Source organism: Macaca fascicularis, chromosome 5 (assembly GCF_037993035.2).
Source record: "Macaca fascicularis isolate 582-1 chromosome 5, T2T-MFA8v1.1".
Classification (NCBI taxonomy): Eukaryota; Metazoa; Chordata; class Mammalia; order Primates; family Cercopithecidae; genus Macaca; species Macaca fascicularis.
This window is the reverse complement of record NC_088379.1, coordinates 59,650,419-59,666,921: the sequence shown is the minus strand read 5'-3', so window position 1 is coordinate 59,666,921 and position 16,503 is coordinate 59,650,419. Positions and strand designations below refer to the sequence as shown.

The 16,503-nt window shown below is 36.9% G+C and overlaps 1 protein-coding gene across 15 annotated transcripts in view; it reads left to right on the top strand.

Moving 5' to 3' along the window:
- MTHFD2L (methylenetetrahydrofolate dehydrogenase (NADP+ dependent) 2 like) overlaps window positions 1-16,503 on the top strand; it is a 186,423-nt gene that overhangs the window by 82,273 nt on the left and 87,647 nt on the right. For 10 of the 15 annotated variants that reach the window (XR_001490778.4, XM_065545094.1, XM_074039880.1 and 7 more), the window contains 2 exons: window positions 2,746-2,898; window positions 4,283-4,390. Coding sequence is in view for 11 of the 15 variants with exons in the window: in XM_065545094.1 (XP_065401166.1) it covers window positions 2,746-2,898; window positions 4,283-4,390 (261 nt within the window). In the remaining 4 variants the exon portion in view is untranslated. Of the gene's footprint in view, window positions 1-2,745; window positions 2,899-4,282; window positions 4,391-5,477; window positions 5,574-10,137; window positions 10,266-10,837; window positions 10,951-16,503 lie in introns of those variants that run through there. The other 5 variants (XR_010586853.1, XR_012434867.1, XR_006698220.3 and 2 more) reach the window with 3 other exon arrangements.

Sequence of the window (16,503 nt, the reverse complement as noted above, 5' to 3'; positions counted from 1 at the left end):
TTTGTTTTGCATTGCATTCTTTCTGCTGACGTGGGGTTTATGGGGTATAAATAAAGTGAGGCGGAGGCTCTGAGTGCGGCCGCCATGTTCTCTGTGTGTCTTTGTCTTTTGTGTGTTCTTTCATTCTCCACCACCCCCGGCACGGACCCCAACAGTGAATCAAACATGTTGTATAACTGTTGTGAGAAAATTATGCTATTGAGTCTCGCGATTGTTTTTTCTGTTCAAGTCATGTGCCCCAAGGGTGAGATTTTGGGAGACTTTTAGTAACAGTCAGTCACAAACAGGAAATGTATTTATTTCTCTTACTCATATAACAAAAGGAAGTAGGATTACCTGTAATCCTAAATGTAAAATGTTTGATGCTTTTTTGTATGTGTTTAGACAAGTATTCATCTAGGAACAGTGTTATATTTGGAGCCCTAGGAGAAACAATACATTTCTTGGGATATTTTAGAGCTATCAAATGTCTTATTAGGAGTTGGGAGGGATGCCTCTGTGATTTAAATTTTTGAATGGTATTTAAAATGATTAATATTTATTATGACTTCTCTATAATACAAAAGGAAAAACTGATCTTAAAAGGATATGGATTTAAATTCTGGATTCTTAGTAGTAATGTGAGATTGACTGTAACTGCTTGAGCTTGTCTTTAAAATGGGCATGATCATATCTTTTTTACTTTCATCCCCAGTAACTATGAAGATTAAAAGGAAATTGATATAAAACTAATATAATCATTGTAAAGCACTTTTTAAATGTTAGAGTAGTTCAGATTATTGCTATATACTGTATACTATATAATAATAGGTAGATCTCTCCTGGAAAAAGATATATGTTAGATTTAATATACTGCTGAGATAACAGAGTTACATAAAAATGATAAATGAATTGGTTTTCTTGACTTTTATGATCTTCACTTTTTTCATCTACTCATATGAAGCTCTTTTCCTTTTAGATTCAGGTTTTATGAATCCACTGTACCTTTTGTATGTCCACTCATCTGTCTTTTAAACTACTAATACTTAAATACTTAAGACAAACCAAAATGGTGATCTGAATTATGATCTGGGTTGAAGTTGGCATATACAAGAGGACAGATCTGTACCACTAGTCTCTAATTCTGGCTTCCGGATTTTCAGATGCTTACACTTCTTCTCAAGTATTTCAGCTGGTGTGTGAAATGAAATATTTGTTATAGCTTTAATGTTATTTCCCTGAATGGGAGCGCAAACAATGGTAGATGGCAAAATTCAGTGTAATTCAGGCTTATTATTTGGAGAATGGTTCTTAAAATCTACAAAGAGTCCTTGTTGAGTTCTTTTCAATCAGTAGCACAGCCCATGCATATATTTGCCAGTTTTGAACTTAGAAATAAACTAATTTGAGTCCTAGCTGAAAATAGATACTTCAAATATGGTTGTTTTTCTTTTCATATATACAACTTTTCATTTCATTGTAAAAAATATCCATGTCATGAAGATTCTGCATGAATGATAGGTGATTTAAAAATGACTTATCATCATCATCACCTAGATTTTTTTATAAAAGAACCACTATTTTTGCCCTTATGTAATAAGTTAAATATGTATTCTTTTAAAAGTTTGACTAGAATCTATATGATGATCTTGTAGCTATAGAGAAAATAGATGGAGGCCCTGCTAAAACATTATAGACTGAATGCAGTTATTACAAGTGAAAAACTATTGAATGAAGAGACTTTCCAAAGACTCAGTTTCTATTTGAATAAGATTCAAATGAATACTTTTATATATTTAAAGGACTTTTGTCCTTTAAAATTAATTAATTAATTAATTATGGTTAATTGACTTGACTTATAGTAAAGTAGCAGTAGCACACTTTTAGAATACAAAATATATAAAGCCCAAGGCATAGCTCTCTGAAAAGTTTGAACTTGGACTTTTATAATGTTTTAAGGAATTATGTCTAAATCGCATTATATAATGGCCAAAGAAACTTTTACATAGAAAATATACTTTTAATATATTAGGCACATGGCTTAATTGTTAGGTTAGTGGTAAGTTAAACTACTCTGCATAGAGTAATAGGAGGCTGTTTTATATTTCTATACTTGCTTTTAAAAAATGAGATGACTGGCATCCCATATTTCATTTGATGAGTTTATTACTCAGGTTGTGTTATTTTTCTTCCATATAGCAAATCGTAGTAATATTTTTTGTTTTACTGTGACAATGCTTTAGAGAAAAGATGTGTGTGTATGCATATGTTTTATATTAACTTTTTTGTTAAGTCATTTAAGAGGAAGCTATGAACTCGTGATGTTATGACTATTCTTAACACTAACAAACCCCTTTTAATCTCCAGAGGTCAAAGTATTTAATAGAAGGTTATTAGTATAACTGTTTTGTGTCAGAGAAATGTGGATTCAAACCCTGTAAATATACAGACTTACTGAAACAAAGACATGACACCTGGCTATTACCAGATCTTATTGGTATTTTTTAATTCACAATTTTTTTTCTTTCACTGGTCCAGCCACTTTGACTCTGGAATAGCATATACTCCAGCTGCAGTTCATTACAGGTATCAGTCAAGAGCACTTTGGCTTACTATTTTAGTGGCAAATAGTAATAATAATAGTGACTTTACACCTTTCTTGGAACTAAATTATAAGTGATGTGGCTTTAGATTCTCAGATTTCATTTTTCAGACTACCAAATAAATAACGATTTTAAAATTAGACAAATTTTATTCATTTTTCAGACCACGTTGATGAGCGAACGATATGCAATGGAATTGCCCCAGAAAAAGATGTAGATGGATTTCATATTATCAATATTGGAAGATTGTGCCTTGATCAGCATTCTCTCATACCTGCCACTGCCAGTGCTGTTTGGGAAATAATAAAAAGAACAGGTTGGTAACTTGTGGTCTGCAGGACATGGATGCTAGGTGCTGAGCTGAGCATTTGTGCACTGAGACTTGATGGGACCACCTCAGTCCTGTAGAGTGGCAGAAAATCATAAGCCATAAAACATCAGTCTATAGAGAGATATAAAATTATAGAAGTCAAAACATAATCCAATCCTGGCTAACAGGGTGAAACCCCATCTCTACTGAAAATACAAAAAATTAGCTGGGCATGGTGGTGGGCACCTGTAGTCCCAGCTACTCAGGAGGCTGAGGAAGGAGAATGGCATGAACCTGGGAGGTGGAGCTTGCAGTGAGCCGAGATCACACCACTGCACTCCAGCCTGGGTGACAGAGCAAGACTCTGTCTCAAAAACAAAACAATCAAACAGAAAAAAAATCCAAAATAAAATGAAGAACATTAGCCAGGCTATATATAACTGCAGTTGCAACTTATAGGAAGTGAATTTTCCACATAGTGGTGGTATATATCTACCTTTAAAATATAAACTTCATGCATTATGATGAAAACTTTTCTAAAATATATTTTTCTGTACCTTTAAAAATATGTGCTGATCACATAGTTATCATTTCTATTGACTTGGGTTTTCATTTTAAACATTTACTCTTGTACTGTACTGGATCAGGTAATGCTCTTACAGTGTATACAGATGTTTACCTCTATGTTAATTAACCCAAATTGCCTTATATGTTAATGATTTTCCTACCTCCATCATTGTTACTTCTATTTTTGGCAGCATTTTCTCCTTTCTAATCTGTTTTCTGAGAAAGAAAAACTTCCAAGAGAAAACTGATCCTAGAATCATACTCTTACAGTGTTAGTATTGGAAAATCCTTAGTTCTAACTTCTTTGCTTTACTTCTGAAGAAACTTAGTGGAAAAGAAGTAGAAGGTTCTACAGGCTTTATTTTTTAAATCTTTCTAAGTCTGTAAGTTTAATGCTTCTTTCCTATGGAGTAAAATGCATGAGCTTTGTGAAAAATGCCTGTTTTGTTCCAGTGTTGCTCAAAATTTGATTGCCAATTATGTTTGACATTGTTGTACTTTGCTTATTTTATAATTAGCGGTTAACATAGGTTAAGACTCTACTCTTCTAACTCTTAATGTGAATCTCAGTGTTTAATAGTAACTTAACGTCAACTTAAGAATGTCTGTGTTTTTTAATGAGGACATAATCAGAGAAGTGCCAAATCAAAGAAGCATAAAATGAATTATTTATAAATAATGAATGTGCTCATATTATAGATAAGTCACATAATAATTCAGATTCAATTAGAAATATTTAAAAGAATGTTTCAGTTGACTGTACAAATGTTTAATTTACTTCTTGTTATCAATTCTGTATTTAAACCTAACTCTGTATTTTAAGGAATTCAGACGTTTGGAAAAAATGTGGTTGTGGCTGGAAGATCCAAGAATGTAGGGATGCCCATTGCCATGCTTTTACACACTGATGGAGAGCATGAACGGCCAGGAGGTAGGTAGGACCTTGCAGATTCTACACTCTCTCGCAATGTTCTTCTTACATCATCAAGAAAACACTTTTGATAATGCAACTTATTATATTTGTGGGTTTATGCAGTTCAAAGTCTCCTTTATTCCTCATTTAGTGATGTGAGAGTCTTGAAAGTGACTATAGGAATTACTGAAAATATGTGGCCTTTTTCTCTATTTCTTTTCTTTTGGCTATATGTACTTTGTCTAAATAATTAATGATCAGACATTAAGAAAGGTGCAAAGCTACTAGATACAAAAAATTCACGTGCCTCAGGAAATAGAAAACAAGACATCTCTTGGATGTAGAATTCCTATAGTGGCAAGGTCTTAACACTTTAGAAATTAGCTAGTTAGTTTATTTTACAGACAAGAAAGCTGAGGCTTAGAGTTGTTATCTGATTATATAGGTTAAACAAATAGTCATTGTCCTATGAGTAGTAGTGACACTCCAAGTCACTGACAAAGCCCAGGAATATGTGTTAGCCTTAGAGAACATGCAGCCATTCCAGGTGTTGGTCATCTGAACATCATCCCAAGACCTTGGTGTCTTCAGCAGCCTAATAGCTAGATACAGAATAGCTCCCCAGAAATGTGTGGGGGTCTATCCTACAGACCCTGACCCAATGATGGATGAATAAAGTACACTGACACACAGATATTCTGCTTTGCCAGTCCAGCTGAGCATCTGGGCCGCTTACAGACTCCACGCAAATTGCTGTAAACAGTTTTGACTGTGATCTCAATCAGTCAGCAAGACTTGCATTTATTCAGTAAAGATTAATTGACAAAGGCTTGAGTCAACACCACCAGAGTGTAATTGACATTGTGGACTTCCCAAGTAGAAGGCAATTAAGCACCCACGTTAGATCAAAGGTTAGTCTTAGGACCACATGAGTAAACAAGCTAGTTAGGTAAACTCTCCACATTCCTTTGTTTCTACTCTAGTTTACTTAACTAAAGGTAAGGGGACAAGGTTGCCTTCAGACAGATTTATTACTGAAGTTATGCAAACCCTCAGACCTTCCAAGAGGGTTTGTGGCTATTAAAACTAAAATTTTTTCCACCAGCCTGACTGAACCACCACAGAGATGGAAATGGGGATGGAATGAAAAGGAAATCCAGCAAAGAGGTGATGGGGCATTGTTCGTGGTTGTCTGAGCCAGTGCTGTGGGAGGAGGGCACAAGGGTAATTCACCTCATCACTGTCTGCTAAATTCTGCATCTTGTTCTAATCTAGGTAAAACACCAAGTTCATGTTCTTAATAGAAGTAGTTATTGGTCTATCTATGTGTTAGAGACGTTTTGTACTTTCTTTACCATTTATTACTTCTCATCTTTCTCCCCCTAATTTTTGATACAGTACTTCATTGGTTTCTCTAATTCCAAAGAAGAGGATGGGCTACTTTTTTGCTTTCTAATATTTAACCAGAATGATCGACACCTATGTGCTCATCATGTACAACACATGCACACATGCATGCACATATACAGCATATATAGATATACAGATTTATTATTAACCTTGTTGAATTCGAGTTTCCTGATCTCAAACTTGCAATAATACTTGTTTTAGGATTTTGATTGACATGATACTTACAACATAATTTTTAAAACACAAAGCCCTGTAGAAAAATAATCCCAGTAATAACATCTAAAATGATGATGACACTTTTGAATATTATTTTCCCTTTCTATGCCTAAAGAGCTAAATATTGCCAGAAATCAATACATATATGTATATGAATCACAGTAAATTAAGACTTGATAATGACTCCAGATAACTTTAAAAAGCCTTAGTTTTGAAGAGCTCTTAGATATCCCAAATCCAGTGGTATGACAGTTTTCATGGTACACATCTCCAAAGTTGCATTCCTAGTTTCACTGTTCACTTCCAGCTTAGTCTATTGTTGCTTATCTCTTTCTCTCTCTCTGTATAATAAAGATATTGATTCCTATTTGCCTTTATGTAATAATTTCTGTGTCTTACCTAAGCAAGGTGCATTAGTCTGTTCTCACATGACTGTAAAGACATACCTAAGACTGGGTAGTTTCTAAAGAAAAGATGCTTAATTTGCTCACAGTTCTGCAGGCTGTACCAGAAGCTTGGAGGCATCTCCTTGGCCTTTATGAAGGCCTCAGGAAGTGTATAATTGTGGCAGAAGGCAAAGGGGAAGCCAGTATTTCTTATGGCTGGAGCAGGAAGAAGAGAAGAGGGAGGTGCCGTACACTTTTAAACAACCAGATATCATGAGAACTCACTGTTGCAACAACAGCACCAAGGGAGATGGTGTTAAATCATGAGAAAGTGCTCCCATGATCCAGTTAACTCCCACCAGGCCCCACCTCCAACACTGGGGATTACAATTGAAAGTGAGATTTGGGTGAGATTCCTGCTCCAGTCATATCACAAAATAAAACAATCATTAATGTTTACCTAAGTAAACTATTTCTTCTTGGAAAATTTTGACCAAGAGCCAATTTGCAGGGTTTTTTTTTTTTTTTTTTTTCCATTTGCAACGTTGTTTTTATCTGTAACATGACAAGCAACAGTGTATTGCTCCGTGATTTGCTCAGTACTTTCTCTTAAACCATCCTAATTAATTCTCAGTAATTCTAGCATGTATTAATGTTATTCCCATTTTACAGCTAAAGGAAATGAGCTTTAGAGAATTTAAAGGACTCATCTAAGGCCATGCAAGGCAACAGGCATTCTGGGGAGCTGGATTCTGACTTTGTAGTTAAGAGGATAGACATGGAGTCAAACCCCCTCCATTATCAAACCCTGTGACCTTGAGCAAGTCATTTAATCTCTGTAGGCCTCCCCTTTCCTCATCTATAAAATGTCAATAATATTAATATCTCAACTTGGTTATTGTGAAAAGTAAATGAAATATTAATGTAAATTACTAATTACTGTGCCTAACATATAGTAAGTTAAATAAGCTATTGGTGCACGTAACTGTGGCAATTACCATTATTACTATTATTACAGTTAAGTCAATAATAATCTGTAGCTGTTCTAACAATGGTGTGTGAAGTAACATGATCTGAGATTAATGATGTGATTTTTACCTTTATTTGAATTTTATTCTCTTCTGGTGGATTTTGTATTTGCATTTTTTGGATCATATCTGATCTTTTCTGTAAAAGATTGAATAAACTCAAAATTTATAAAAGTTTATAATGTATTTGATTAGAAATAGGACATCATAACTATCCAAATATTACTTTACAATGTATTTTTAATAGGCATCAATATATTGCATGCTAATTTCTTGATAAATTTCAATCTTGAATTATATATTTGTCTATAAAATACCTATCAAAATTAATTTACCTCTTTTATATGCAATTTTAAACTAGGTTATCCTGTGAATTAAACATATTACTTTATTTTTTATCATCTGTGATTTATTTATAGATACATACATATGCAGTAAAAGCAGTAAAGGAAGCATTAGAAAGATAAACACAAATTCATGGTGGCAGTGACCTCTGGGGAAAGAATTATAGGATAAAATCATATATACTTTAAAAAGTATTATACTTTGTGTTATGAAATATTCTCATTTGAATGCATGTTAAAATGGAATAAAAGTGGAATAAGTTATAATACTGGTTACTTAGAAACCAGATAATTAAACTTACCTTTATTATAGTGGTACCTGGTTGCCGTTAGAATTACAGTATCTAAAAGGTAACAAATTATACTAAAAATGATATTGGAAGATTTGCAACATGGGTGGTTTTTAATCTCATGCATATTTAAGAGGAGTATGATGACATATATTATTAATGTAATGAATCATTGAGAGCTGCTTACTGAAGGTTTGGAGTCTGTGGGAAAGTTAATATTTCAAACATGCATGTCTGTTAGGGCAATAATTATGGGCAGTGACTCCATGTGCATTGTTAGCTAATGAAGATAATGAAGGAGGATTAACTCGGCAAATGCATATCTATAGAACTTGTTCTAATGACACAATGTTGAGCATTCAGCTCACACTGTGTATTTATTTCTTTGCCAGAAGACATGCAGAACGCTAATGATTCATTTTTGTCTTAAAGCCAAAGGTAATTGTACTAGAAGAAAAATGGCCATACTGTAATTTAGCTCGATTAATATGTGTCTACCTATGGCTAGCTTTTAGTTTTGTTATTAAGGACATGGATCCTAGCTGTTTTTTGAGTATTTTTTTTTTTAATTCCCCAAGGGCTTGAAATATTTAGCGGAGTGAGAATGTGCTAAAATCTTAAAGTAAAGGGGTAGTGCTGACACTCAATACAACAAGGAGGCAAGGAAGGAGTTACCTTCTGGTGAGAACAGACTGTCACAGAAGGCTTTGCAGAGGATGTAGCACTTTAGCTGCTATGTAGCTTATAAAGAGTAGGTGAGAGATGGTTCCTGTCCTCCTAGTGCTATAGTCTTGGTGGTGGTGATGGGGGAGCAAGGGGATATGATATACAAGTATGGGTAATTTAAATTTTATATAGTCAGTGGCACAAAATAAAATTTGGCATCCCCAAGTAAACATTCTATGTGCTTCTCAAAACTCATGGCTAATTAAGGTAACATAAAGAGAATGAGCTCCACTAATTATTAGAATGTTTGAGTACCATTGTGACCACCTATAGATCATTGTATATTTGTAATCAAACACAAGTCCAGATGCTCTCTGCTTGTATAGTCCGATTAACAATAGCAAGACCTTGTAGAAAGACAGTAACTTTATTAACCAAAGCTAGTAAAAAAAAAAAAAAAAAAAAAAAAGAGAGAGAAGCCGCCAGATTCCTATCCAAAGTAACTGCTCTGATTTGGGGTGGGGTGGTGGTGGAAGGCAGAGATTTAAAAAGGGAAAACTTGATAAAGCAGGCATGCAAGAATTGGGCAGAGTAAATGTCTATGTGTCTTGTTCTGATGGCTAACTTGGGTCCCAGTCCAGCTGGAACATGGGCTGATGTCATTTCAACAATGACTGGATTGTTAACTAGCAGCCTTGAAGTAACCTCTGGAATTTTGCGGCTGGGTCTCCAGACTTGGTCTATCTGTCTCAAGATTAGCTCCTGGGATTTCTAAGAAGGCACATAATTAGATATTAGCATATGGTTAGATAGATATGAAGGGAGGATATACCATGAGAAAGGGAGAGATGTGGAGTCTTTTTTAAGGCTAAGTAAAGGCTTCTGCAGTTTTCCTCAAGGTTGTATCTTGAAACCCAAGAGAAAGAAAAAGAAGTTGAAAATACATTTTAAAGTTAAGCTGCCCAGTTGCATTTTTTTTTTTTTTTTTTTTTTTTTTTACTTCTTTGTATGTAGCCATCTACCAGTTTCACTTTCTTTCAGAATGAAAACTGAATACCGTTGGTTTTAGCATAGTGTCTTTATTTTTAGATTTAAAATGGGGAAGTAAGAAAGTCTCCAATTTCTCTAAAACATTTTTTTTCCCTTCAAGATTACAAAGTGCCATAATGATCAAGGCATTATGGTTACTAACTGTCATGAGAGGATATAGAATCAGATTTTATTTCTAATACTTTTATTTTAATTTTGAATTTTTATTTTTGAGACAGGGCCTCACTCTGTCACCCAGACTGCAGTTAATGGCATGATCACGGCTCACTGCAGCCTCAACTTCCTGGGCACAAGTGATCCTCCTGTTGGGAGCACAGTTGTTGGGACCACAGGCGCACACCACCGCACCCAGATAATTGTTTGTATTTTTTGTAGAGATGGGGTCTCCTTATGTTGCCCAGGCTGGTCTCGAACTCCTGAGCTCAAGCAATCTGCCTGCCTCAACCTCTCAAAATGTTGAGATTACAGACGTGAGCCACCGCACCAACCCTCATATTCTTAGAGTAAGTTTCTCTTGGCATACTTTTATTTCTAAGTAGGACATGTCATCTAATTAGGTGAGATTTCCTTAATTAGCCACAACATGGAATTGTATGCTGCTCCTTTGACTAAAAAGTTCTGGCATCATTGGAGTAACATTGATGCTGGCTCATTTTTAAAGAGTATTTTGACAGGGCCAGCAACCACCTGGTTTTGCTTAGAGTCCAGTGAGTCTGGTGTTCTTGATTTCATCCAGCCAGTACTCATCTAGTACTTATTCTCTGGGAAACACTGTGTGATACAGCTGCATCCCACAGAAAAAGACTTAGTCCTGCCTCTCCAGAAGTTGACAGTCTGAATCATCAGGATTCATCTTTGCAGTGAGTGTTTTCTGAAGGCACTGCCTCTGCATTGGCATTCAGTTTTCACACTCGAGCTGTGCTGCTACAGCAACTTACTCTATCTCAGGTAGTTTTTCTTCAAGAGGCACCCTATCTAAATGGAACATGACAATAATTTTTGCCAGTTGAATGCCTTCCCTTTGTGAGAATTAACCCCAGTTGTGAAAAAGTTTTTTTTTTTTTTTTTTCCCCAGCCTGGAAGTTTTATCTCCCACCTACAGGACATAATAACACAGTAGTGGAAGCTTGAGGCAGTGCAACGTGATGTGAGTGGTATGCGTGATTAAGCTCAGCCTGGTGGCAGGTTGGGCCAAGCTCTTTTAGGTTTCAAAGAGAGGAGCCAAATAGGAACGCCTAGGAATGCAGGAGTCATGCAAAGTGATCACACCACTGAGACTGACACTCTTAGTCTTATTGGCAGTGGAGTGGAGTGGGATGTTTGCTGCCTCTGAGGAAGGAACCATTGTCTAACTGGGGCCGGGGATGGCAAGTATTTAGTCTCTGCCACTCTCATCCCACTACCCCCAGCTTAGAAGGAAAAGATGTTGGGGATATTATGTTCTGTGATGTCTCTACGTTGATTAGACTTTACTGCATTACATATTTGAATTTGGGTAGTGGAAGACTGTAGAAAAGACCAAATGATAGTTCTATTCTCATTTTCTAAATTGAATAATAGAAGCACTGTTTCATTTTCAGTGTCTTCTAAATTCAGCCATTTAGTATCTGCACAGCACTGCACCTGGAAATTACGTATTATTATCAGACAACTGGGACTATTACACTGTTGAAAAGAACAGTAAAGCTTATTTTAAATGGAGAGTGGAGTCCAAATCTTTTTCTTTCAATTCCTCTCTTTCTCCATGACTTCATAGTATTGTAGGACATTTTTCTTAATTCAGCTAAAAGCCAAGTTCTTGTCACACAACCAGGAAAAATTAGGTTTGTGGACACATAAAAGGGTGAGAAAAATGGAATTTACTGAGTGAAAAGGAAAAACTCAGCAAAGTGAGAAGGATTCCTGTTAACAGGCCCAAATCTCACCAGTTGAATCCCAAGTTACCACCCAGGAAAAGAAGAGGCCAGACTCCTCCCATCTGCAAACGACATGAACTTCCATGGCTCCAACCCATTCCCCCAGAGCGCCACCCAGTAAGAGGTTCTCCAAGGAGCCCTTTTTGCTTGGCTGATTCATTTCCCCCTCTAAAGTACATCTAACTGCCGTTAGAATAAGGATAGTGATAAGGGCAAAGACTGATCTTAACTGCTTGCTGCTGACAGGGGGTGCTGTTTTGAGGAAATGTCAGTCCAGTCTGCCTCAGAAGCTTATCTAAGGGTCCCCAGCAGAAGAGACCATTGTATGAGGCTCCAGTTGCATGACCGTTTAGAGTTTGATGGCCTGCAGGGGAAAAGAGATAAACTGGATTATTAGAAAACATGTATCAAAACAAAACAAGTGGGGGCAAGGACAGCTCACAAATCCTAGACCTTTTACTGGTTTGCACAGGGAGAGTGAGGCCAAAAGCCTGACATTAAAAAACAAAAAACAAAACAATACAAAAACACCCTTTAAGTTCTGGGATACATGTGCAGAACATGCAGGTTTCTTACATAGGTGTACATGTGCCATGGTGGTTTGCTGCACCCATTAACCCGTCATCTACATTAGGTATTTCTCCTAATGTTATCCCTCACCTTGCCCCCCACCACCCAACAGGCCCTGGTGTGTGATGTTTCCCTCCGTGTGTACATGTGTTCTCATTGTTCAACTCCCACTTATGAGTGGGAACATGCGGTGTTTGGTTTTCTGTTCCTGTGTTAGTTTGCTGAGAATGATGGTTTCTAGCTTCATCCATGTCCCTGCAAAGAACATGAACTCATTCCTTTTTATGGCTGCATAGTATTCCATGGTGTATATGTGCCACATTTTCTTTATCGAGTATATCATTGATGGGCATTTGGGTTGGTTCCAAGTCTTTGCTGTTATGAGTAATGCTGCAATAAATATATGTGTGCATGTGTCTTTATAACAGAATGATTTATAATCCTTTGGGTATATGCCCAGTAATGGGATTGCTGGGTCAAATGGTATTTCTGGTCCTAGATCCTTGGGGAATCGCCACACTGTCTTCCACAATGGTTGAACTAATTTACACTCCCACCAACAGTGTAAAAACGTTTCTATTTCTCCACATCCTCTCCAGTATCTGTTGTTTCCTGACTTTGTAATGATCTCCATTCTAACTGGTGTGAGATTGGTATCTCATTATGGTTTTGATTTGCATTTCTCTAATGACTAGTGATGGTGAACTTTTTAAAAATGTTTTTTGGCCACATAAATGTCTTCTTTTGAGAAGTGTCTGTTCATATACTTCACCCACTTTTTGATGGGGTTGTTTTTTCTTTCTTGTAAAGTTGTTTAAGTTTCTTGTAGATTCTGTATATTAGCCCTTTGTCAGATGGATAGATTGCAAAATCTCCCATTCTGTAGGTTGCCTGTTCACTCTAATGACAGTGTCTTTTGCTGTGGAGAAGCTCGTTAGTTTAATTAGATCCCATTTTTCTGTTTTGGCTCTTGTTGCCATTGCTTTTGGTGTTTCAGTCACGAAGACTTTGCCCACGCCTATGTCCTGAATGGTATTGCCTAGGTTTTCTTCTAGGGCTTTTATGGTTTTAGGCCTTATGTTTAAGTCTTTAATCCATCTTGAGTTAATTTTTGTATGAGGTGTAAGGAAAGATTCCAGTTTCAGTTTTCTGCATATGGCTAGCCAGTTTTCCCAACACCATTGATTAAATAGGGAATCCTTTCCCTATTACTTTTTTTTTTTTTGGTCAGGTTTGTCACAGATCAGATGGTTGTAGATGTGTGGCGTTATTTCTGAGGCCTCTGTTCTGTTCCATTGGTCTATATATCTGTTTTGGTACCAGTACCATGCTGTTTTGATTACTGTGGCCTTGTAGTATAGTTTGAAGACATGTAGTATGATGCCTCTAGCTTTGTTCTTTTTGCTTAGGATTGTCTTGGCTATACGGGCTTTTTGTTGGTTCCATATGAAATATTTTTTTGTCTAATTTTGTGAAGAAAGTCAGTGATAGCTTGATGGGGATAGCATTGAATCTTTAAATTACTTTGGGCAGTATGGCCATTTTCATGATATTGATTCTTCCTATCTATGAGCATGGAATATTTTTCCATTTGTTTGTGTCCTCTCTTATTTCCTTGAGCAGTGGTTTGTAGTTCTCCTTGAAGAGGTCCTTCATATCCCTTTAAGTTGTATTCCTAGGTATTTCATTCTCTTTGTAGCAATAGTCAATGGGAGTTCGCTCATTATTTGGTTGTTTGTCTATTATTGGTGTATAGGAATACTTGTTATTTTTTCACATTGATTTTGTATCCTGAGACTTTGCTGAAGTTGCTTATCAGCTTAAGGAGATTTGGGGCTGAGGTGATAGGGTTTTCTAAATATATAATCACGTCATCTGCAAACAGAGACAATTTGACTTCCTCTCTTCCTATTTGAATACCCTTTATTTTTTTTTCTCTTGCCTGATTTCCCTGGCCAGAACTTATAATATTATATTCAGTGGGAATGGTGAGAGAGGGCATCCTTGTCTTGTGCCAGTTTTCAAAGGGAATGTTTCCAGCTTTTGCCCAATCAGTATGATATTGACTGTGGGTTTGTCATAAATAGCTCTTATTATTTTGAGATGTGTTCCATCAATATCTAGTTTATTGAGAGTTTTTAGCATGAAGTCATGCTGAATTTTATTGAAGGCCTTTTCTGCATCTATTGAGATAATCATGTGGTTTTTGTCTTTGGTTCTGTTTATGTGATGGATTCTGTTTGTTGATTCGCATATATTGAACCAGCCTTGCATCCCATTGATGAAGCCAACTTGATTGTGCTGGATAAGCTTTTTCATGTGCTGTTGGATTTGGTTTGCCAGTATTTTACTGAGAACTTTCACATTGATATTTATCAGGGATGTTGGCATGAAATTTTCTTTTTTTGTTGTGTCTCTGCCAGGTTTTGGTATCAGGATGATGCCGGCCTCATAAAATGAATTAGGGAGGAGTCCCTCTTTTTCTAGTGTGTGGAATTTGCACATGAGATGGGTCTCCTGAATGCAGCACACTGATGGGTCTTGACTCTTTATCCAATTTGCCAGTCTGTGCCTTTTAATTGGGGCATTTAACCCTTTTACATTTAAGTTTAATATTGTTATATGTGAATTAGATCCTGTCATTATGATGCTAGCTGGTTATTTTGCCCATTAGTTGATGCTATTTCTTCATAGTGTTGATGGTCTTTACAATTTGGTATGTTTTTGCAGTGGGTGATATTGGTTTTTACTTTCCATATTTAGTGCTTTCTTCAGGAGCTCTTGTAAGGCAAGCCTGGTGGTGACAAAATCTCTCAGCATTTACTTGTCTGTAAAGGATTTTATTTCTTCTTCTCTTATGAAGCTTAGTTTGGCTGGGTATGAAATTCTGGATTGAAATTTTTTTTCTTTAAGAATGTTGAATATTTGCCCCTACTCTCTTCTGGCCTATAGTGTTTCTGCAGAGAGATCTGTTGTTAGTCTGATGGGCTTCCCTTTGTGCCTTTGTGGGTAACCCAACATTTCTCTCTGGCTGCCCTTAACATTTTTTCCTTCATTTTAACCTTGTTGAATGTGATGGTTATGTGTCTTGGTATTGCTCTTCTCTTGGAGTATCTTTGTGGTGTTCTCTGTGTTTCCTGAATTTGAATGTTGGCCTGTCTTGCTAGGGTGGGGAAGTTCTCCTGGATAATATTCTGAAGAGTGTTTTCCAACTTGGTTCCATTCTCCCTGCCACTTTTAGGTATAGCAGTCAAACATAGGTTTGGTCTTTTCACATAGTCCCATATTTCTTAGAGGTTTTGTTCCTTCCTTTTCTTTTTTTTTTTTTTTTTTTTTTTTTTTTTTGAGACGGAGTCTCGCTCTGCCACCCAGGCTGGAGTGCAGTGGCCGGATCTCAGCTCACTGCAAGCTCCGCCTCCCGGGTTCACACCATTCTCCTGCCTCAGCCTCCCGAGTAGCCAGGACTACAGGCGCCTGCCACCTCGCCCGGCTAGTTTTTTTGTATTTTTTATTAGAGACGGGGTTTCACCGTGTTAGCCAGGATGGTCTCGATCTCCTGACCTCGTGATCCGCCCATCTCGGCCTCCCAAAGTGCTGGGATTACAGGCTTGAGCCACCGCGCCCAGCCAATTCCTTTTCATTCTTTTTTCTCTAATCTTGTGTTCTTGCTTTATTTAATTAAGTTGATCTTTAATCTCTGATATCCTTTCTTCTGCTTGATCAATCTGCTATTGATTCTTGTGTATGGTTCACAAAGTTCTCGTGCCATGTTTTTCAGCTCCATCAGGTCATTTATGTTCATCCCTAAATTGGTTATTCTAGTTAGCAATTCCTGTAACCCCTTTTCAAGGTTCTTGTCTTCCTTACATTGGGTTAGAACATGCTCCTTTAGCTCAGAGGAGTTTGTTATTACCCACCTTCTGAAGCCTACTTCTGTCAATTCGTCAAACTCATCCTTCATCTAGTTTTGTTCCCTTGGTGGTGAGGGGTTGTGATCCTTTGGAGTAGAAGAGGCGTTCTTGTTTTTGGAATTTTCAGCCTTTTTGCGCTGGTTTTTCCTCATCTTTGTGAACTTATTTACCTTTGGTCTTTGATGTTGGTGACCTTCGGATAGGGTTTTTGTGTGGACGTCCTTTTTGTTGATGTTGGTGCTACTCCTTTCTGTTTGGTAGTTTTCCTTCTAACAGGCCCCTCTGCTGCAGGTCTACTGGAGTTTGCTGAAAGTCCACTCCAATCCCTCTTTGCCTGGGTATCA